This window comes from Mustelus asterias, chromosome 3, assembly GCF_964213995.1.
Source record: "Mustelus asterias chromosome 3, sMusAst1.hap1.1, whole genome shotgun sequence".
Taxonomy (NCBI): Eukaryota; Metazoa; Chordata; class Chondrichthyes; order Carcharhiniformes; family Triakidae; genus Mustelus; species Mustelus asterias.
The window spans coordinates 33,472,229-33,496,709 of record NC_135803.1 but is presented as its reverse complement, the minus strand read 5'-3'; the positions used below and the strand labels follow the sequence as shown (position 1 = coordinate 33,496,709).

Here is a 24,481-nt window from a genome sequence, read left to right as displayed (position 1 = left end):
TTCACTACCTGTCCAGTGAGTGGGAGCAGAAATTCTGCACATTGAAATGGCTCCAAGCTGTCATTGGATTCTGTTGGCTTCCACCTAAAGATAGGAAGAGCTAGAGAATCCCTGTTTTTGTTGAGGTTGCAAGGGCTGGAGACTCCTCCTTTGCAGTGCAATCAGAGGTTGGAAAGGACTGCTAATCCTTCCTTGTGATGGTGGATCAGAGGGCTGCGCATTCCCTGAAGATTAGGATATATGGGAGTGTCAAGGACTCCATGAGGGGTTGGGAGACACAGTCCACCTTCTTTTACTATAAGCCTGGATCAGGGCAGTAAGTATTAGGCTGGCTAGGAATGCAGCAGAATTTAGATTTTTGTGATTTCAAACATTTGCTCAATCCTTTGCTTTGTGACGGCATGGCAGGGAGGGATAGTGGCAATTAAGATCAAGGCCCAAGTCCCAGAAAGCTTTTCAATTTGAGGATGTAATGTTTGAGCTCCACCCTGTCTCACCTTTCTATTGGTGACTACCACTTTTCTGGAGTGAAACATTCACTAAACTTTGATGAGCTCGTTGGTTCAGTTTGATTTTAAACTCAGGTTTCAGTGAGGAGTGGATAGTGTTCTTTACACTGTGCTCCCCAGTGGATATAGATCACCCCAAATCCCTTCTTTCATGTGTTCATTCACAGTTTGCTATGCATCATACACCATGGACTAACGATACAACTGTTAACTGTATTTTCCATTACTGCTCAAGAGTCTAGTCGATTAAATTACTTCTAATTATAAATGTTGATGATAAATGCAATGAGGATTGCCGTTTGCCAGCCTGCAAAGAATCTTTCTATGTTGATAGTTTTTGTGGATGGTCATCCTTTTTTCTTTCTACAATGTTCAAACTAATATGCAAGACATTTATTTAGGACATTTTAGATATTTGCAAATGAAAGCTAAAAAACAACTGCTGCTTTGTTGAGTTTTGCAGTAAATAGATGATCAAGTCATGTGATAGTAAACACTATGTCATAAATATAAATTGAATTCCATATATTAGAGCATGGTCTGTGTGTCTAATTTGCCTGTTAAAGCAAATAGTGAATGAGTCATATGAATTTGGAGTTTTACATTAAAACAACAGAACTGAATTAAAACATTTATACTTTAAGTTAGATACTTAAATAATGTCTGTGTGAATCAGTCTTTGATGAAAATGTTGATGTACTTTATAAAATTAACAATCAGCTACCTGATTTAGTTTGTGATATTAAGTATTGTATCTGAAGATTAAATTGTTTAACAATGTTTTAAATCGCTTAGCATTTTGAACAACTACATGATATGGAATTTAGTGCAGAAGACAGCGTCCAACTTGGATCAGCGGTTTGAAAATGCACAAGAAAAGCTTGTGGAAACTCTGTATGGTACAAAGAAGGTGAGATTAAGAATTTAGATTGTTCATTGAGAAGTAAATGATGAAGAAATCAAGAGTAAATATTCGAAATATGAGAGTAAAAGTTTAACCTCCTATGTTACTGTGGTCTAATGGCCCAGAACCTGTCAATTGAGCCTGTTTGTCATTTTCATCAGTTTAGTTTGGGTGGCACAGTGGTTAGCACTGCTGCCTCACAGCACCAAGGAATCGGGTTCAATTCCAGCCTCGGGCAACTGTGTGGAGTTTGCACGTTCGTCCTGTGTCTGCGTGGGTTTCCTCTGGGTGCTCCAGTTTCCTCCCACACCCCAGTAATGTGCAGGCTAGGTTGATTGACCATGCTAAATTGCCCCTTAGTGTCAGGGGGATTAGCAGGGTAAATAAGTGGGGTTACGGGGATAGGGTCTGGGTTGCTGCAGGCTTGATGTGCCAAATGGCCGCCTTCTGCATTGTAAGGATACTATTATTCAATGGAATAATATTCTATTCTGTTCTATTTTGATGTAGAAGTTGTTGTTCCACTGTTTACACTGAATTGTCATGGCCACTTTGGGGTTTGTAGCAAATATCTTTTTGAAAGTATAATTTCTGGTGCTTGTGTGAATGTTTACTTGGATGTTCATTCCATCTATTTTCAATTGGTAGATGTCTGCTGACCCTTGTGACAAATTTGGACATGATATCAAATGATAATGTCTCATTTATTAATAGTTAAATCAAGTATATAAAAGCAACAGGAAATTAAAAGACAATTATAATACAGGAATCAAAAAAAATTTAGCTCCTGCACCTATATGAAAGATTGAAAAAAATTTACCCTGTTTGATCTCAGGGCAGATGTTGACAGTGTGGTTACTTCAAATTCTTCAATGGCCAGGCAACTTTCCAATAGTTTGCTGCTTTTTAAACAGTTGCATTGTCTTCTGGCAATTAGGTGTTCTTCTAATAGTTGGTTAGCCTTTATTGTTGCCTCTACCACAAACTCAAATGTTGTTGGGTTTTTAATGTGGTCTACCTCCCCCAAATCCCCCCTCCCACTATTCAGGCAAGAACCTCATACTGTGTATGAAGTTGTGGTTTATTAGATCCTTACTTATAACTTATTTTCCAAAAAATTCAAGATGATCAACTTATTTGATTTGTCACATGTATTGGTATATGGTGAAAAGTATTGTTTCTTGCATTCTATACAGACAAAGCATACCATTCATAGAGTACATGGTGGGGGGGGGGAAGGAAAGGAGAGGGTACAGAATATAGTGTTACAGCCATAGCTAGGGTGTAGAGAGAGATCAACTTAATATAAACTAGGTCCATTCAAACTGATGGCAGCAGGGAAGAAGCTGTTCTTGAGTCGGTTGATATGTGATCTCAGACTTTTGTATCTTTTTCCCGATGGAAGAAGGTCGAAGAGAGTATGTCCGGGGTGTGTGAGGTCCTTGATTATAATGGCTGCTTTTCCAAGGCCATTTTTATGGATAAAATAAAGCCAAATATTCAGAAAATGAGGTTTGTATGCAATAGAACATTACTTTTGGTTACTACTTGTGGCAATGCTATTATGCACATAGTCCCATGAATTAACATTTATTCTGGATCAAAATCACAGCATTAATTTACAGATTTATTTTTGTTTTTTTGAATGTGTTGTGATTCAGTCTGATTCATAGAGTCATAGTCAGAGGTTTACAGCATGGAAACAGGCCCTTCGGCCCAACTTGTCCATGCCGCCTTTTTTTAAAAAACCCCTAAGCTAATCCCAATTGCCCATATTTGGCCCATATCCCTCTATACCCATCGTACCCATGTAACTATCTAAATGCTTTTTAAAAGACAAAATTGTACCCTCTACTACTACCTCTGGCAGCTTGTTCCAGACACTCACCATCCTCTGAGTGAAAAAATTGCCCCTCTGGACACTTTTGTATCTCTCCCCTCTCACGTTAAATCTATGCCCTCTAGTTTTAGACTCCCCTGCCTTTGGGAAAAGATATTGACTATCTAGCTGATCTGTGCCCCTCATTATTTTATAGACCTCTATAAGATCACCCCTCAGCCTTCTACGCTCCAGAGAAAAAAGTCCCAGTCTATCCAGCCTCTCCTTATAACTCAATCCATCAAGTCCCGGTAGCATCCTAGTAAATCTTTTCTGCACTCTTTCTAGTTTAATAATATCCTTTCTATAATAGATTGATTCAATTGAATGCAGTTTCATATGTATGGGTCATTGTAGTTTCATATGAATGGGTCATTGTAGTTTCATGTGTGGGCCATTGTAGTTTCATATATGTGGGTCATTAATAAATGGTGGAAATTGTTCACACTCAAGCTTTCAAAGAGTTATTGGAACGTTAACATTTATTGAACATTACCATAGTGAACACTGTGCAAAACCTTCCAGGATAACATTCTGATGGACCAGAATTTTCCCAAACTCTACCCTATGCAAGCAGAAATTGTAAGTGATTTGATAGACCACCCACACGCTACTTCAGGAAACAAGCTGCGAGCCCGTTATTAAATTGAACATTAGTTTATTTATGCAACTAAAAAATTGACGTTTTCATTAGAAAAACCATTGAAACTTAAAACTTTCAAAATAATCTATTGTGAATGTAGTTATTTCTCAAGCAAAAACTGTTTGGAGAACTAAGCTACAAAGTGCGCCATGTTATTACTTCCCCTTTGTTCTTAGATGTAAAACATTCCCACTAGTTGCTTTGTTTTGTCTGCTGGTTATAGAATTCACAAATTCTCTAGAGATAATGTACTGCATTTCATGTTATGTCTAATACAAAAGGCGTTTTTGGATTATACCATGAGATGCTTTTCTGATCTGCATAGAAACAGTTATAGGCACAATATTTCAGAGTAGGATGTTATAACGGAATCCCATCTATATTTAAGTTTGAAGTGAGGTGGCTTATTTTATTTTAGAATAGAATAGGATCCCTACAGTGCAGAAGAAGGCCATTGGGCTCATCGAGCCTGCACCAACAACAATCCCACCCAGGCCCTATCCCCATAACCCCACGTATTTACCCTGCTAATCCCCCTGACACTAAGGGACAATTTAGCATGGCCAATCAACCTAACCCGCACATCTTTGGAGTGTGGGAGGAAACCAGAGAACCTGGAGGAAACCCACGCAGACATGGGGAGAATAACTCCACAGAGACAGTGACCTGAAGCTGGAATTGAATCCAGGTCCCCGGCACTGCGAGGCAGCAGTGCTAACCTCTGTGCTGTCATGCCTTATTTCATGGTTATCAGCTTTTACTGAATGCTAACTATGAACACAACATCTGTTTAAAGCACGATCAATACGTCCAGTGAAAATTCACTTGATTTTTTGGAGGCTAAGTGACTTTCATTGTTTTAGAATAGGATACAGAGAATAAACTTAATTGATCAGAATTGAAATTAATCCCAAGTGCAAGATATCTGTTAAATATTTGTGATTTGTTTTTGTCTGCATTTCTCTGCTTACGTTGTAAACTGCTCAGGGCTGATCCATAAGAAGCTGTTTAATAAGAATGTTCCCTCTAGTGACCTCCTGAATACAATAATGGAAAACCTTGATGTCATTGCTGGTGACCTATCTGCTCAAGGGGACTCCGATTCCTGTTTTTACTCACTTTAGTGAAAAATTAAATATAAACTCAAAGCTGTATTGAATATCCATTTTTTTAACAAAAGTTAATGTCTTCCACAGGATATTGGCTCATACTTTGTGTGGGAGCTGACTAGCAACACAAAATGAAGAGCTTTGTAGAGTTACTTGGGAACCACAAAATATTTATGCTGTGTTAGTAAATTGGTCGAAAAGGAAAAACAGGTCTTAATAAGTCTTTATTATCAGAAGATATCAGCATTAATTTATAATTATTCTAAATGGCACGATTGTATTTTTGTAGGAGTCAGTTCAAGTATTATATGACACATTTCAGGTAATGTTCAATAAATGCAAACAGTACTAAAACCTGATCTCTTCCAGTCCTGTACTCCTCGATGGCAGACATGCATTGGAAACACGGATGACACCCTTGGATTTGCCTTGGGAGCTTTGTTTGTGAAAGTTACTTTTGACAAAGACAGCAAAGTAATCGTAAGTATTCTTAAGTTTCAAACCTTATCAACACTCATTGGTCAAAGATTGTCTCTGAGCTAAAAGAACATAAACATTCTTTATAAACAAACTTGTGATTTTATTACATATCACAAACAGGAAATTACCTATCAAACAAACCTCATTAACCTTCAAGAACGTGCGTAAAGTGTACTCAGTAGAGTATAGACCTTTGCCACGCTGTGTTAACTCAACTTTAAACTACATTATAACATTTATGCACTTCTGATTTTTGGTCCCATTAATGTGAGGCTTTCTAAAACAATCAATAACATTCTAAATAAAACAACCCACAACATTCTTTAAAAAAGATCAATTCGTCCTATGTCCCAATGTTAATAGATCCCTTCAATAATTCTAGAATTATTCACCAAAGGGAATCAAATTCCGGAAACTCAAATGATTTCAACCTCAATGTGATATCTCTGTATATACTTTTGCTATGATCCAGTTAAGGCAATGCATAGTGTTTAGTTAACAATGTTGATAATTGTGGATCTTCTATCCAAATTGGGTCAAAAGGTGGCAAGAATTTGCAGTAGACAATTCGTACTATATTTATGTTAATTAAAGCAAAATTTGCTTGGATTATTATAGAAACTTCAAACTGACTGACTTAGGTTCAACACAAATAGCTCTGTGCTATTTACACTTGCTGTTTTAGTCCAAGTTAGCTAGATTTTAAGTTTCAAGGTCAACTTTGAGATGCATTCAAGGATACTGAGGGAAGTTAGGGTGAAAATTGGGGAGTTATTGTTCATAATGTTCCAAACCCCCTCAGATACAGGGTTGGTGCCAGGGGACTGATTGTGTTTTTTTAATGAGGTAATAGAGAGGGTTCCTGAGATTAATGCAGCAATGGACTTCCAAAAGGCATTGGATAAAGTGCCAGGATTATCAGCTAGCCCATGTAATGAAATGGGCAATGGCAGCATGGATACAAAATTAGCTGAGTAGTGGTGAACAGTTGTTTTTTTTTGGACTGAAGGTATGTAATGGGGTTCTGCAGGGATCAGCATCAGGATCACTGGTTTTCTTGATATGTATTAATGACTGAGATTTATGTGTGGCACAATTACAAAATTTGCAGATGACACAATACTTGGAAATATTACAAACTGTGAGGAGGATAGCAATAGACGTCAAAAGGCCATAGACAGGCTGGGGGAATGGGTGGAGATGTGGCAGATGAAATTTGATGCAGAGAAGTGTGAAGTGATACTTTTGAGTAGGTACAATGAGAAAAGGAAATATAAATAAAAAGAAACAAAGCTGAAGGGGGTACAGGAACAGAGGAACCTAGAAGTGTAAGTACATAAATCATTGAAGGTGTCAGGGCAAGTTAAGAAAGTAGTTAATAAGGCATGTGTGAGATTATCTGCTTCATACTAAAAAAGGCATGAGTGCAGCTCTAACAACATGCAATTTGACACTATCCGGGACAAAACAGTCTGATCGGCACGCCATCCATCCCTTTAAACATTCAGTCCCTCCACCACAATGACAGCAGTGTGTACCATCTACAAGAAGCAGCGCATCAACTCATCAAGGCATCTTCAAAAGTACCTTCCAAATCCGCAACCTCTACCTCCTAGAAGGACAAGAGCAGTTGGTGCATGGGAACACCAGCATCTGCAAGTTTCCCTCCAGGTAACATACAACACCCTGACTTGAAGCTATATCACTGTTCCCTGATCATCGCTGGGTCAAAATCCTGGAATTCCCTCCCTCACGGCACTGTGGGTGTACCGATACCACATGGACTGCAGCGGTCCAAGAAGGCAGCTCATACCATATTCTCCAGGGCAATTAGGGATGGGCAACAAATGCTGGTCTAGCCAACGACACCCAAATCCTGTGAACAAATCTGAAGAGAAAAGAATTAGAGGACGACGGAGAAAGAGCAGGGAAGTGGGACTAGCTGAGCTGATTTTGCAGAGCCAGCATGGACATGACTGGCTGAATGGTCTCCTGTGCTGTAACTATTGTGTGATTTATGACGTAGCCTATGGTATAAGTTTGAGTAATTGTCTCCTTGCTTTGACATTCAGGCAGAAGAAATGATTAATGAAATTCGAACAGCATTTAAAGATGGGTTGGAAAAGCTTACGTGGATGGATGATAAGACCCGACAAGCTGCTAAGGAAAAGGTTCATGTCTCATAAATTCATAGAATCATAGAATCCCTACAGTGCAGAAGGAAGCCATTCGGCCCATTGAGCCTGCACCGACAACAATCCCACCCAGGCCCTATCCCCGTAACCCGTATTTACCCTGCTAATCCCCCTGACACTAAGGGGCAATTTAGCATGGCCAATCAATCTAACCTGCACATGTTAGGAGTGTGGAAGGAAACCAGAAGAAATCCACGCTGATACAGGGAGAAGGTACAAACTCCACACAGTGACTCAAGGCCAGAATTGAACCTGGGTCCCTGACGCTGTGAGGCAGCAGTGCTAACCACTGCGCCACCGCGCTGCTCACAATTGTTCAGCTTTCCTAGAGAATTCAAACTTTTTGAAACACAGAGCCAGTATATTGTAATTGAAAAGCTACAGAAATATTAGCCCAACATATCTATTAAATATTATGTATTAATCTAACCTTACCAACTGTCCACTTTTACTTCAATAAAGAATAAAAGATAGCTTTCTTTGTTTTGCAACATTTTAGTTGAAAACGGAAGACTATCTCTCTTTGTCTTTCTTGACCTGTGTGCAGCTTTTAACATGGTTAAACTGCATCATCCTCCTCAACTGTTTCTCCACCATCATTCAGCTGCACTCATCCAGTTCTATTCTTACCTATTCATCATAGCCAAGAATCACCAGAAATCGCCTCTCTTCCTCCAACTGTTACCTCAAAGATTCTCCAAGGGTCTATCCTGTCCTCATCAACAGGCTGCCAGTTGGTGAACATCATCTGAAAAGAGTGTGACACCCAGCTGTACCTCAGCACCATCTCTCTCATCTCTTTCACTATCTCTAATATGTTGCAAAGCTTGTCTGACATCCTGAAATTACCTCATTCAAAATATTAGGAAGACCAAAGCCATTGTTTTAGGTCTCCAACACAAACAACATTCCCTAGCTGCCGAATCCATCCTTCCTGGCATTTCCTGGCATTGATGCAGAGAAGTGTGAAGTGATACTTTTGAGTAGGTACAGTGAGAACCTAGCTGACTGAAGCTGAACCATTCTGCGTTCAACCTCGGTGTTATATTTGGCCCCAAAGTAAACATCCAACTATATTTTCACTCCATTAGCAAGACCACTTACTTTCACCTCTCTAACATTGCTTGACTCTGCCCCTGCCTCATTGCATCTGTTGCTGAAACTCTCATTCAAGCTTTTATTACCTCTAGACTTGTCTGTACCAATGCACTCCTGGCAGGTCTCCCAATTTCTACCCTTGGCAAACTTGAGGTCATCCAAAACTCTGTTGCCTTGCTTGTGCCCTGCCTTTACACCAAATTCCATTCACCCATTATTTCTGTGTTCACTGACCTACATTGGCTCCCACATAAGCAACACTTTGATTTTAAATTTGTTAACTTGTTTTCAAACCCTTGCTTCATCAGCTTCCTGTTTCTGTGATCTCTTCCATCATTACAAACAGATACGTGCACTCCTTCAATTCTGGTCTCATGAACATCTACAATTTTAATCACGCTGTGATTTTTAAAAGATAAGCTTGCAGACCATGAAGCTACAAACAAACAAGAACCGTTTTGGAAAGGTGTTTACTCTACGGGCTGTTAGGATTTGCCTGCGCAAACGGCCAATGATGTCATCAATATGTCATGTGATCAGACTCTTAAATTGACCTTGTTCCAACTAGGAATAAACATGATTACACAACACACTCCACCGTTGCGGGCTATGCCAATGCACTAAAATTTCCAGTCTAAACCTCTCGACTTCTCAATGTGTCTTTTCTCCTTTAAGATGCTACTTAAAGCTTGCCTCATGACAAAGCTTTTATTTACATCCCAAAAACTTTTCATGGTTTGGTGATAAATGTTTGCTGGCACTCCTGTGATGTGTGTTGGGATGTTTTACGATGTTAGAGGGTGCTCTATAAATACAAATTGTTATTTTCATTGAATTTGTCACTTGTGAACATTTGATGACCTCCTTGTGCTAGTGGCTGTATGATATCCATGCATTATTAACTGGTGATATCTGAAAACCAAACGTACTGGCCCCAAAATCCTTTCCTATTATTAGCATTTCTGTGACACAGAATTGATGAAACCTGCTCAGGTTCTGAAATTTAAATTCATTTTAAATTGTATTTGTAGCTATTGTAATTTGTTTCAGAATGTTCCCTTCATCATAATTCATTGTGCAACTTAATTTGTGCAAAAATACATTAGAATTAGAAGATTGATACTACTGCTAAGAGGATTAACATTCGATTCGGTCAGGTGCTTTAAAAGAAATTTAAAGTCAGTATTCCCTAATTTTATTTATGTTCAACCCTAATGCTGAACTTACAAAATACTGTTCCTTTAAACAAATTAATTGATTATTATTCAGTGAACTCTTGTATATTAGCAAATTTATTTTGCAGAAAATAACTTTTTCTAGTGATGAGTAAACTACAATTAAAAATGGCTCACCAAATAATTAGCCATAACACGTGTAGCCTTGAGCTACTGTATTGGAACCTGCAGGAAGTTCAAGGAATGGGCCAAGATATAGTCCAACAGGGCCTCTATCCTTGACAGTTCACTGGAAAAACATGTCCTACTAGTTTTTTTAAACTTCTGAATGTTGAATGTTTCATCCCCACTCTATCCCTCTCATATCCTTTAGCTTTTTGTGCCAGTTTACATCCTGTTGATGAGTGAATGAACCATTATCCATCATACATCATACATCAAGTTGCTTTTGCTAGAGACAGACAATGCAGAATGCTAGTCACTGGGATATACACTAAGAGAATTTGAATATTCTCCTCTTGTGCTTATCAACATTGCCTCCTCCTTCAACTATTCCCTCTGTCCTTTGGCACAGCCTTCAACCTACTCTTCCTTTTAAAGCACTTTGGGAAATTTATAGACAGTACATAAGTGCAGGCTTTTGTAATTTATGGAGTATCAGCTGGCATTTAGATCAGGCCTTTTGTCTTTGTTAAATTTCCAAGATGTACCAATGAAGTGGTATTCTGTTAACCGAGCCTCCTCTTGCCCTTGTGTAGGGGCTGTACAAGCTTTGCATCAACTTCCTGGACAGTTTCCTTTTCTGCCACTACTTAAGGCTTATTCTCCTCCTATTCTACTCCTGGGCAGAGCTCCTTTGCAGGGTGAAGATAAGTAAAACATAGTAAACTACAGTGAAGCTGAAAACCTTGGCCAGGCCTAAGTGTATACATCCTTAGATATGTCGTCCCATATAAACCTTTCTTTAAGCATCCCAATAGCATGCTAAATCAAGATCGGAGTGCTCCATATGCCTCATTCTCCCCAACACTCATTTAGCTATTTTCTAAGTAATTCATTTGCCAGGGCAGTCGTGGTTTCCTGTTGGTCACCAATCCAATCTTACTAACCCTTCAAATAATGGAATCTCCATTACTTAACACAAATCAACAAATCACGAGAGCTGCTAGGATACAAGAGTATCCCAAAACCCAGAAGGGTAATTGGATCACCGGTTTTTAGTGGTGTATATTTTCAATTTGGTATAATGTGAGGAAAGATATGCAAGCCAGAGAGGAACAGTAAAATCTTGTGATCATTTAATAAGCAATACTTATTTACTTAAAAGCAAACACACACTTAACTACAATAATGACCATACCCACACAGTATCACAAGTTATCCCTTGTTCCCACCTACCTATGTTTACTGAACTCTGAGAAATGCCCTTTTTCCAAAACAACATCCTATATTATATAACTCTATGAACTAAAGACAGTGTATAGTTACCACCCTACAGATTATTTTCCAGGTTTGGGAAGCTGTCTTCAGTTCAGTGTAGAAATTGTTTTCTGATAGAGTTTTGATTTTAAACAGCAGCCTTTTAGCAACAACTTGTTTTTGAGAGAGCCTGCTTTCTAGAGCTGGGTGTGGCTATGATGGTAGTTGATTCCCTATCCTCCTTATCTTGCTGTGGATATGTTGTTTTCTTCCCTTTGATGTTACCCATCCTGTGGATCAGGCTTTTCGCATATGGATACAAATTATTCCCTTATTTTTCCACTTTGAAGTCACCTCTTCTATACACCATTGTTTCCCCTTGGTCACCCAGGTAAACACTTGTTTTCTACTGTTATCCACCCCTTAACACTCCTTCAAACAGCTATACTTATCAGTCTCCTTTTATTCTATTTGTTTTATCCCAATTTCATTTTTTAATCTTGATTTTCCTCAATTCTTAACACATGTATGTTGCATCTGCAACTTTCAGTTTTGGACATTTAACACCTATTGTTGCTTGAACCCTGCGATAGAGACATCTTGATGCAGCTGTACACAGGTGGCAGGGAAGCCCTTTCTATTCGTAATGGTGGGCAGCACAAAGTTTGTTCAATTTCCTGCACTTTGGAACTTGTTTGTAACTTATTTTAAATTGTTACATTATTATTCATTATCAAGTACTTAATACATTTTTGTTTATTTTTTTCCATGTTAGGCTGATGCCATCTATGACATGATAGGTTTTCCAGATTTCATTTTAGACATAAAGGAGCTGGATGAAGTTTATGATGGCGTGAGTAAATATTGCTAAAAGGATTGAGATACTGAACCAATTTCTTTTATTATTTGTTATTTTGCTTTGCAAACTTTACTCCTCTGTCTCCAAAACATTTGAATCTATTTGCAAAAGATTTCTCTGAAAATAATGCAGCATTTATCCAGCCTGATTACCCTTAGAACCATAGAATCCCTACAGTGCAGGAGGAGGCCATTTGGCCCATTGAGTCTGCCCCAACACTCTGTAAGAGCATCTTACTTAGATCCAACCCCCACATATTTACTATAGCTAATCCATCAGTTTGCATTTATGCATGTTAAACTAATCCACGTAAGAATTGATGCACAAGTATCTTTGAGCAGGTCCAAAATTGCACAATATTGATCATCTTGTGAATAGCTTTAATGTATTTTTAAATTATCATCTACATACCACAGGTAAGCCGAGCTTTGAGTACAAATCATTACAAAAGTGAGAAACATTATTTCATGTCACAGAAATAGTCTCTTTGTTTCTGTGTGCTTTTGTTCAGATTTCAGGAACATTGCAATGTTCATTGTGCTCCAAGATTTTCTGCCTATTTAAAGGGACAATGAATCCAACACAGCTTCAGTATCAAGGTCATTTACTATTTAGCTTGAAGGCTTAAAGCTTACAGTCTGATTGAGGCAATGGAAAATATTTAAAGAAAATTATGGGGGAGAAATTTGTTTTTATAGCAGCACTGCTCAGACCTATGTCAATTCCCTGGGGCAAGCGGTGCCATGGGCTGCTACTGGCATGGCTTGAAGTGGCAACATGCAAACAATTTTTTTCCACCCTGCACGTTAACTATATGGAAAGCTCAACACATAAAAGCCATTGTTTCAGCATTGCAACAGCGTGATCCACCAGGAGTTGAGTTCAGCCAAATGACAATGCAGGCAAGGGCTGGTCATCTGAATCATAGAACAGAATCCCTACAGTGCAGAAGGAGGCCATTTGGCCTGTGCAGTCTGCACTGACAACAGTCCCACCCAGATTCTATCCCCGTACCCCCATGTATTTACCCTTATAACCCCTGACACTGAGGAGCAAATTAGCAATCAACCTAACCAAGACACCTTTGGAGTGTGTGAGCAAACCCGCGCATCCGGAGGAAACCCATACAGACACGGGGAGAACGTGCAAACTCCACACAGACAGTCACTCAAAGCCAGAATCAAACCTGGGTCCCTGGTGCTGTGAGGCAGCAGCGCTAACCACTGTGCTACTGTGCCACCCATGGAGTAGTGGAGTACTTCATTAAGCATAATACAATTTTAGACCTGTAGCCTTCCCTTTGTTACATCAACTATCACACAGCCATCAATGCCTAACTTCTGACAAAGATATATGCCCAGAACTGTATTTTTCTCAAATGGCACCGTCTCACTGCCTGCTAGTGCCCAACTTTCTAGTTCTGACCACTATAGCACCCCGAAATGCAACAACGGTATTTCGGTTAGCTAATTACTCATTATGTGTGAGATCAGCACATTGGGCTGAAGGTGTATGCAACACCTGGGGAGCAGCAGTCATAGTGGCTCCACTCAGGACAACATTAACTGCCCTACTACTTAAGAACTGTCAATGATATTCAGGGAATTACAAATGAAAGTTAGTTCCATTTAAACTTAACGTGCATCATTCTTCAAATTTTGTTTATCATCTTACAATAATTTGTATCTTTCCATTTTTGCACCAGTATGAAGTATCAGAAGATTCGTTCTTTCAAAACATGTTGAACTTCTACAACTTTTCAGCCAAGATTATGGCTGACCAGCTTCGGAAACCACCGAACCGTGACCAGTAGGTGTTCTGAAACTTCTGTTCACCTTACAAAACAGCACTATTTTGTTAAATATAAAAAACAGGCGAAAATAACATGGAAGGAATGCTATCAGTAAAAAGGATCATTTCTAATTATAACCTTTTCTTTAGATGATGTTTTAACTAACCAAATTGCTTGGATAGTACAAGAACATGTGATATTTTGAAATATCTGTAATGTTTTCTCAGAAAATGTTCTGACAGACTTAAGGATTTTCAAAGTTGCTGAGGCATTTCAATATGCTGTTTATCATAGAATAGAATCATAGAATCTCTACAGTACAGAAGGAGACCATTCAGCCCATCAAGTCTGTACCGACCACAATCCTACCCAGGCTTTATTCCCGTAACCCCACACATTTACCCTGCTAATCCGCCTGACACTGAGGGGCAATTTAGCATGGCCAATCCACCTTTAACCTGCACATCTTTGCACTGTGGGAGGAAACTGGAGCACCCAGAGGAAACCCAAGCAGACACTGGTAGAAAGTGCAAACTCCACACAGTCAGTGACCTGAGGCTGGAATTGAATCAGGGTCCCTGGCGCTGTGAGGCAGCAATGCTAACCACTGTGCCATCCGATCTGTGAAGAATATTACAGGAATAGATTTGACAAATTCAGAGGCTAGGAGCATTGTGGAGCTCTGGCGATCAATGGTTTAAGCAGAAGTTTTTGTATGCTTTAATGGTCAGAAACTACTGTAGAAGCCACTGACCATCCAAATTTCCAGCGTGCACACCTGGGGCAAAGAGCATAGTTTCATAAAACCTATACACATGCACATTTTTCAAGGTGTAGATGTAAGTCAGAGGTTTAAATAGTGCTCAGGTTTAATGAAGCAATTTAATGAATATTGAATATATTTTCTGTGAACCTTCTACTGTTATGACATTAGTACTGTTTTAAATTCTGCATTAAAATTTAAACTAATATATGAACTAGAAATAAATAAAAATGTTTTGACAGAATTTCTTCATGGGAATAAATGTCTGAAATTAGAAGAATGGACTTCAGACAACATTTCTTTCCACAATGCACCCTGAGAGTGACTTGTAATTTGTTGCTAAACATTAGATTTTTATTTCCTTTTGGATGTAATGAAAAAGTACCCTTGCATATTAAATTTTATCTCTCAAAATGTTAAAAGAAAAATAACCTAGATAAAATTTACCAAAATAATGATTGCTGCGCAATGTAATTAATTCTCCAGTCCAATGGAATATTTCTGAAAGATGGAATAATGCAGTATGCAAGTAAAGTGCTCTTTCTTCTTTGAAAGTGACTGGTATAGTACATTAATAAACCAGAATTAACAGTGGTTCCTGTACTTTTCTTCTAACTATAGATGGAGCATGACACCTCCTACAGTAAATGCATATTACTTGCCAACAAAAAATGAGATAGTCTTTCCTGCTGGTATTTTGCAAGCACCGTTCTATGCTAGAAGCAGTCCAAAGTAGGTACTTCACTCTGTGTTTTTCTGTGCTTTGATATCTTCATTAAATGCCGATCACAAAAATAGATCATATAACAATATTTCTTTTTCATTTTAATAATAGATCTTTAAACTTTGGAGGCATTGGAGTGGTGATGGGTCATGAATTAACACATGCCTTTGATGACCAAGGTACACAATAGAGACAAGCCCAGAAATTCTAGCAGCATAATAGCTACCAGGCATGAACTTGAGGTGCCCATCTGGTCTTGCCATGACCCCAACCTGAATTCCAAGAATGGGATTTTTTAAGTATTAAGGGTGGAGATCCATGCCAGTACTGGCACTATAGCCCTGCTTAATATTGAGGCAGTAAAGTGCTTCTCCATGGTGGATGGCACTAGCCAAGCTCATTGGAGATTTGTGCAACAAAACCATCCATTCCTGCTGCTCCCTTGTAGGTGGGCCCCATTTTCGAATGGAATTGATCTATCTGGAATTAATTACCAGTTGACATAGCATTGATGGGGTCCATAGGCAATCTTGGGTGTCAAGTACACGTTCTTTGTGCAAGCACCCTTGTCGCTTGCACAAGCGAGGGGTATGAGAGGGGTACCTGATAGGGAAACCAGGGATCCCAGCAGAGATAATTATAAATACAATGTCAGGACAGAGTGATGTGGGTGGAAGAAATTTCTTCACGTCAGAAGTTCTCCGAGTAAGTCTGGCGAGATTTGTTTCTATCCCAGCTTCTTGCCACACAAAGGGACAGATTGTAATGATTGTGTGATGTTGTTAATGTTTGCTGTATAACAACAGCGGGGATAGTACAAGAAAATGCTGTTGAAATATAAGGGGCGAAATATTCCCCCAAAAATTCTAAGTGTCGAATTCACGTGAAAACTGGAATAATTCACGCCAGTTTTTTCAGTGGGAGTTCAGACAAGAAGCTCCCACACTTTGTGCACTGCAGAGGTCACCAGCGTGAATATCATTAAATTTCAAGGGGCGGGGCCTATTCCCACTGGAGAGACTGAAATCAGCGCGCTGAGCGGGCTACTGCGCATGCACTGATCTGCCAGTGCCAAGATTGGCACGCACGCAGTGGCCCCACACTGAGGGCCTCCCAGTTGCTGGCCAGCTGGATCGCTGGTCAGCCCCCCAACACCAGCTCTCCGCCCCCCCATGGCCCGTTTGCTGGCCACCCAACCATCACCGGGCCTAGCCCTGACCCCCGCCTCCCAGCCCGCCGCGATCTCCAGCCCTCCCCTACCGACAGTTACCCCCACCCCTGAAGTTGGAAACTCCCCTCCCCCCACCCCTGAGTGCCGACTCCCCCCCCCCTTGCTGGCTGACCGCCCCACCTGACTGAGCACCCCTCCTCAGCCCGCCCCGATCGCTGACCTCCCTCCTTCGCACACCAATCCCTGTGCAGAATGGCAGCAGGACCCCCACCAATCACCCCCTAGGCCCCGTTCCATATGCCCCAACCCTTTGGCACTGCCCTGTGCCCAATGGACAGTGCCAAAGTGCCTCCTGGGCATTGGCATTTTGTCCCTTGGGCAGTACCAGGGGGCCCAGGCTGGCACTGCCAGGGTGCCAATGCCTGGAGGCACTACTCCCCCCCCCCCCCATTGCCTGACCCCTTGAGGGGCCCGATTGCCTCCCCTTTCACTCCAGCGGGGTCGGGCTGCTAGCTCCCCGAAAGTGGGGAGCTAGTGTAATCCCCGCTGGAGTGAAATACTCTTGCGGAGTGGGAGATGCTAGTGGGCATGGAGACGTTAGTCCCAGGCCTGCTTATCAAATTCAAGTAATATTAAAGTGACCATTTAAATAGTCTGTGCGTCTCCCCGCTGATTTCCAGTGCAGAGCAGACACTGCTGGAAACCCAGCGCTGGGTGACACAAGCACGATGAACCGGCTGGAATTCTCCCGGCCCACTGCAGTAATCTTTTAGCGCAGCAGGATGGGAGAATTGTGGCCAATACCAGCCATGATCACATTGAATGCTGTGGTGGGCTCAAAGGGCTGAATGGCCTACTCCTCTTTCTTATGTTCTTAACTTCTCTTGTGCAGGGAGAGAATATGACAAAGATGGTAATTTACAACCATGGTGGCAAAATTCTTCAGTTGAAACTTTTAAGAATAAAACTGAGTGTATGGTGAACCAGTACAACCAGTATACGGTAAACGGAGAACATATCAACGGAAAGCAGACCTTGGGCGAAAACATTGCAGACAATGGTGGCCTCAAGGCTGCTTATCATGTAGGTTGATCATTTTTGCATAAGATATCTGTTATGAAAGGAGACAGACAGCTTAAATAAACAGCAGATAGGTGGCAGATTAAATTATTTACAGAGAAATATGGAGTAGTAAATGTTTGGGAGAATGAACACTGAAGGGAAGTCTAACCTAAACAGTAGGCGTGGTGAAATTAATCTTGCCAAGCGAGCAGATACACAAGAATGTAAATTCTTTCTGGGCAGTAGTACAATATCACCTGTCCGTTATACCACTCGCCCATTATTCACTCTCATTACATTTATAAAACTGAATATCAAAAGCAGCATATAACAGGCAGCTGCTGTGATGCCGCGAGTTCAGTGCTTCCACCTAAGACAAATTACTCTTTAAAGCTGCAAAATATCTGTTGGGATAGCAAGAAGAGATCAGAATGAGTTGTTGAAGAACTAAATTGCCTCCCTTGCAGTCGAAATAACGTGATGGTGTAATTATCTAACTCAATGTTATATGCGATGAGTCAGGCTGAGAAGGAAGAAGAGCTAAATGCAACAATGAACTGCAATTGCCACTTGCCTTCTGACTTCCCCGTCTCCCCCACCATCTCTCTGTCTTTACAGAGACTGTAAGGCTTCCTTCTCAAATGTGTTGGAAAAGTAGAGGTTGTAGGAGCTGTTACGGATGACCATCTTTCCCAGTGTTTATGCACTGCTTTCTCCTACAAGAAGGATGATGATGTTGAGTTGATAGGTTAGTCTTATTGGTTGCATGTGCTGATGGGAGTAGAACTCAATCCCGGGGGATGTCACACATGTCGCATTGAAAACCAATTACGGTGGATAGATGAGCCGACTTATATGCCAGGTGGTTCAGCAACAAGATCTCAACTTTGCAGCCTCAGACCATATCAAACTGATCTGTTAGGCATGAGGCCTTCATGGTCTGTTGGTGGCTGTACCTTCCCAAGTATCCAGGATAATATTTCAGGATACTGAGGTGAATTTAATGTGAATTTATTGCATTTCACTTGCCCACAGCTTTTAGGTTATCCAGACAGTAACATGAAATATTGAGGATTCTATAATCAGACATGCTAATCACGTGTCCAGACTGGTGAAACTGAATCTTTATAAGCCATCAGTATTATGCACCCTGTTTTGTAACTTGACGCCGATGATGTTATCACAGCACAGGTGGAAAAGGTCAAGTCACTTGATGTGACGGCAGTGGTAGATTGACAACCCCCACGCATGCAGTAGAATGGCAAGCACATAGTATATAGTGACTTGTGATCAGATTCGAAGCCAGACTGAAGGGATTCATAGAGGGAGTTTTGGACAAGATTGAAACAGAGCTTGGAGACAGCCAAAGGATTTTAGGGAATAAAGGGAGATTGGAGAGAGTTGGCAGTGGCGAGGGCAGATGTCTTAGGTGTGCATTTTTAAATAGGGGATAATAAATCTAGTGTGGATCTAGTTTTTATTTCTTAAATAGTAACATTCCTGTCCATGTCCATATTCTGTGTTGTTTGACAAATTTGTAAATTGCATGTTAGCTCACCTCTGTTCCATTCAAATCTCAGGCCTACAAAACATGGGTGAAGCAGAACGGAGAAGAAAAGATATTGCCTGCTGTTGACTTGACCAACCACCAGCTCTTTTTTGTAGGGTTTGCACAAGTAAGAATTGTGAAAAGTCGATAAATTACAAGATTTTGATTCACTTATTTTACTCTCAATATTTAAGTTTTTCTTATTGAATGCTTTAAAAAGCCACCTCCAGTAACCTTTTTTTGAAACCCTGATTAAAAATAACATTACGGTCTCTGAATAACGGATACAATTGTTTTGTTAGCTATTCTGACAGGGGTAAGAGGGATCAGTCGAAAAGGTATTTGTAGGACACTTACCATTTTAAACTATGAGGGAGAGGGATTTGGAAAAGCTTTGACACTTTCAGCTACATTACTACTACATTGAATATCATAATTAAAAACAGAAACAAATTTTGTATTTAAATGAAAAACTGAGGCACTCTTCATATTGTCCAAAGTAAAGTAAGAAACTCTGGTTAAAAGCAATTAGCAAGTACAGAAATACCTGACTCTTAGTAATATTGTAATCATGTTCACGGTGTAATTTTAAGACAAATATGATAGTAATTAAAATGAATGGACTATTGGAATATTTCTGTTGTGAAATTGTTTTAAATGATCAATGTTAAAATATTTGTAATACAATAATACTACTTGTATTATTTTGATTGCCTTTTCGATTTTTTAGGTGATAAATATGTAACACTGATAGATTTGATTTCTGTTACCCTAACAGGTATGGTGCTCAGTGCGTACACCAGAGAGTGCACATGAAGGCCTTATTACAGACCCACACAGCCCAGCCAAATTCCGGGTTATTGGAACATTATCAAATTCCAAAGACTTTGCGGAGCATTTCAACTGTCCAACGGGGGCTCCAATGAATCCTGGAAAACAATGCGAAGTGTGGTAGTTGTGAATGTCCTACTGATGGAACTTTACACTGGATAGTTCTCAGAAATTTGAAAAGCTATACTGAAACTCTGACCGGAGAGGAAATCATGATAAAATAAAACATACATTATATCATGCACTTTTTTGTACCACAAACGTTAAAAGATTATTAAATGTTAAAAATGCATATTAAATGTCTGCGTGTTTCACTATCTTGTGCGCACAAAACCTTAATATGGTAGAACAATCTTTAGCTTCGTTATGAGGAGGAGATAAGGGCGAAATATTTTGTTATGTGCTGGAAGATGTACATGATCCAATGTATGGGTTGTGGAGTCATGCTTGTTTCCCACACAGAGTAATAGTGTTCATATCATTACAAAACAGCCTGATGCTGTGCTTTTTTTGTACCATCAACTGAAAATTGTAGCCTGGTGATTGGCACACTTCGGGGTGAAGTTTTGATATGTCCTGTGTTATAAGTCTTCAGCCTATTTGTACAGTGCCATGCAAAAATGAAATTGCCCAAGATAACTTTAAAATAAATAGTGTTTTGCCTTGGTAAATTTGGTATTATGGCAAACATTCTGAAACTGAATAGCCATCTTAGCCCTTCATAATAGTTTATTTTCAGTGGGAAAGCTTAGATAATTTGTCTCTATTTTTTCAGCCCTGCTAAAACTGTAACAGAACACGCAGGGGAGACTCCACTATACTGGTAGTTTGCATCACTGTGGTATTGTAGGTGAAAGGGTTGCAGATCTTTGTGCTTAAAGACAGACTGTGATAAAACAGTGGAAAAATAACTCTGAAAGGCTGAGGCACACTTCTTGTCAAAGTGAAGAAATGTAAGTTACAAACTTAACATCATTGTTAAAAGCAAATAAATTAATAGTAATTTTCTATGGTTCTATCTTGCTACCCTTTGCAAAATAATAATCCCATATTTTGAATTGAGTAGTATATGAAAACATTTAAAGGCATCCAAAATAAATGAATCTTTGAAAGAATCCCGTAACATTGAGTTGTAAAAGAAAAAATTGAAAGATTGTAAATACCGGATTGCAAAGGAGAGTGATTGGTTTTGAAATGCCAATGTGACCAGATTGGAAAAATTTAAAGACTTTGGAAAATATGAATATGACTTTTCTTTTGCTACCTAGAGCTGCCAATCAATGACCAGCTACACCATGGGTGCAATTTAATACCCCCCTTTGGTGGGTTTGGTGAGGGACGTTTAATCAGTCGGGAGGGTGGTGGATGGGGACTACACTGCCTTTCCATCTCCACCCAATTAAGTCCGTGTTGGGAAGACGCATGGACAGACTCACCAATTAAATGGGCAATTAAAGCCTCATCTCCCCAAAGCAATTGCGGTAGGGGGATCTCACTAAGTGGGGAGCATGACAAACAAACCTGCGTGGGGTTGCTTGTGGAGTCCCGGGGTTGGGGTGAGGTCCCTTGTTCAAAGATTTTAAGTGCCTGATCAAGGGACCCGACATCAGTAAGGAGGGAAACCGCTGAAAGCCACCCATGCCCTAGCTATTGACCCACCACAACCCCCCCCCCCCCCCCCCGGCCCCACCACTGCCCTCCCCCGCTCCTCCCCATCATTCACCAGTGAACAGAGAACCATCGACAATACTAAGCCTTAGGTGGGTATCATGCCGTCAGCAGCCAGCACCTCTCCAGTGGCACTGCTGTTCAGTAGAGCGGCTGACCTCTTGGGGTCCCTGATCCTGGGACAGGTCTGCTGCTGCTGTCCAACTAAGTGATTGAATGGCACTTGATGCAGCAGGCCTACACTACGCATGGGCCCCCCCACTGGCTCTTCAGTCCGTGGGTGAGAACTCCATTGCCTCCATTAAATACTGCTCTGAATGGGTATGGAAATTATCCCCTGGAGTGTGGTATGATAAGCCTTAATGATAGTGTGTTGATTAACATCATGGAACAATTTATCTATTGGTCAGGCATATTTCCATATTAAAGAAGGTCGGATGATGTTAAAAGAATGCACTGCAAGTGACTGCTTTTGAAATAACAAGTCAGTAAAGATAAAAATTACCTTGCAGTCCTGAATTTGTAGTTTGTCATCAGGAAGATGGTTCAAATTAAGCAATTTAAATGCGATACCAAGGTGATAGACATAAAAAATATACATCATAATGTAAAATTGACTTTTCAGAAATCCAAAGATTGTTCTTAAGAACAAATAGGGAGTTGTCACTAATGTTCACACCTCATGAAGAAATAAAAAAAGTTATGTCATGGTTACCACATACACTGTAAGCCGTCTGCTTTTATTATCCGCTGTCTTTTACGCTCCTGCTCGTTTTCAGTGCATGTAGCTTGTTAGAATTGTCTACATTGTTATATTAGACCAGAAGTATTTTTGGTCTGCTCTTCCCTTAATACAGTACCATTGTATGACTTACTATAAAATATTAGACTGATTATATTTCCTTTGGGCAGAATTTACCTTTTTTCAATTAAAGTATTCTTGATTACCCATTCTCTTTCACTTTTGACCATGTCGATAGACAAATGTTGATCAGTTATTACTAGCCCACTGTCTTGGTCATCATCTCTATAATATTTAATGGTAATTATTGAAGACTTTGGCCAGTCATATAGTTGCCTTCTCTGTCAAAAGTTTACTTTGAAAAAAAACCAAAGACATACTACTTTATATTGATTGGCTGCCTTGTCAGAGGAACGGTAGGGGGCCAAGAATGTGCAGGTTCAATACAGGACATCAAGTTCTTGTGCAATTTCCTGTTTATATTAACCATTATGTCTGGAGGATAACCTTTTATTGAAAGACCACACTGCTTTCAAAGTTCTAATTTTCAAAGCTGGGACTTCTACCTTCCTAAGAGATTTTGCCTCCCCTTGCAGTTTAAGTCTTATTGATCTTTAAGTCTTCTAAGAGGAAGTAAGCAGTTTACTCCTCCATCTCTCCCAATTTAAAACAAGCATCAAGTACTGAAAGGCTTTTCCTGGTGACTGTTGCTATTTTTCCTTCCCTCTTGCAGGAAAGTATGTCTCACTAGAGTTATTTCAAAATGGAACAGCTAAGACCAGGAGCCGAGCTTGGTGCAACACCACAGTACACTTGGGCACTAATCCATTGTGCTACTTTGACTTAAGGGGCAATAATTACAATTTTTTTCTAATTAATCATATATACAGACACAAATGAGTGTTCCAATTAGTGTTTTACTTTGGGTTGGGGTGGGGAAGGAAATATATACCTCGACATAACCAATAAGTCTCGACTATGATGCTGTCTGTACACTGCTTTTCATCCGATGCTTTCTTCATTTGTAAACAATTTATCACCATCACTAGTGATCCTCCATGAACAAAGATGGCATTTAAGAATGCATTTATTGTGCAAAATAATCAATGATCCAGGATAGAACAAACACTGACCCTTAATTAACATGGGACTACCTAAAAATCTGTAATTTATCTCAGCCATTCATTGTACATAATAAGGTGGAAGTTCTGCAGTTCTTTTGAGGGTGACCACTGATAGGGCATTGGTCAGAGTGGCGTCTGCCAGTTCAGGATGGGACATCCAAGGCCCCAGTCACACCGAAGTAAAAAAGTGCTGCTTCATCTATAAAAAGCCTCCCAGCCCTAGCCGCTCCTACACCCCATGTCAGAAGGATAGCCTTGCATTGTTTTTTCCCCCCCCCTTTTTGTGGCCATGTTTCTTCCGTCCACAATTCATCTGAGTGAGTATTTGGGGCAAACACCTGGTGGATTTAGATCCACTTCAACTTTAGCCTTTCCCGTTGGAATTTTGCCCCAGTCCTGTTGCCAAACAGTTGGAATTTTCACCCCAAAATGTATTCAGGTTGATGAATTTCTATTTCTGCAAGTACAACATTCAATAGTGATGACCGTGATTGTCAGAAATCTGAACAAAAAACTCAACACGCAACCCATGAAAAAAGTTTACTATTGCAACAGATGATCCTTTCTACTCATCAATATTTTATGCAATAAGCAGATTAAATGTAAAACAGATTTATTCAATGGTTGTATTTATAGAGCTTTAATATTTTCATACAAAATCTAGTAACCTATTACCTTTTGCTGCTTAACATGTACTGGTTGAGATTCATGTCTGAAACAGCCAGTCTTCTTGTTCAAATGTAATTTATTAGCACACACATAATTATATGTGCAAAAATAATGTT

General features: G+C 39.9%; 1 protein-coding gene across 3 annotated transcripts in view; it reads left to right on the top strand.

Annotated features, from left to right (window-relative positions):
• Positions 1–22,548, top strand: part of ece2b (endothelin converting enzyme 2b) — a 178,073-nt gene extending 155,525 nt beyond the window's left edge. For all 3 annotated transcript variants that reach the window (XM_078207051.1, XM_078207052.1, XM_078207050.1), the window contains exons 10-19: positions 1,305–1,419; positions 5,414–5,524; positions 7,597–7,695; positions 12,187–12,264; positions 13,976–14,079; positions 15,447–15,557; positions 15,661–15,728; positions 17,613–17,803; positions 19,363–19,458; positions 20,110–22,548. In XM_078207051.1, coding sequence (XP_078063177.1) covers positions 1,305–1,419; positions 5,414–5,524; positions 7,597–7,695; positions 12,187–12,264; positions 13,976–14,079; positions 15,447–15,557; positions 15,661–15,728; positions 17,613–17,803; positions 19,363–19,458; positions 20,110–20,286 — 1,150 coding nt within the window. In that variant the 3' untranslated portion in view covers positions 20,287–22,548. The remainder of the gene's footprint in view (positions 1–1,304; positions 1,420–5,413; positions 5,525–7,596; positions 7,696–12,186; positions 12,265–13,975; positions 14,080–15,446; positions 15,558–15,660; positions 15,729–17,612; positions 17,804–19,362; positions 19,459–20,109) is intronic.
• The last annotated feature ends 1,933 nt before the right edge of the window (positions 22,549–24,481 follow it).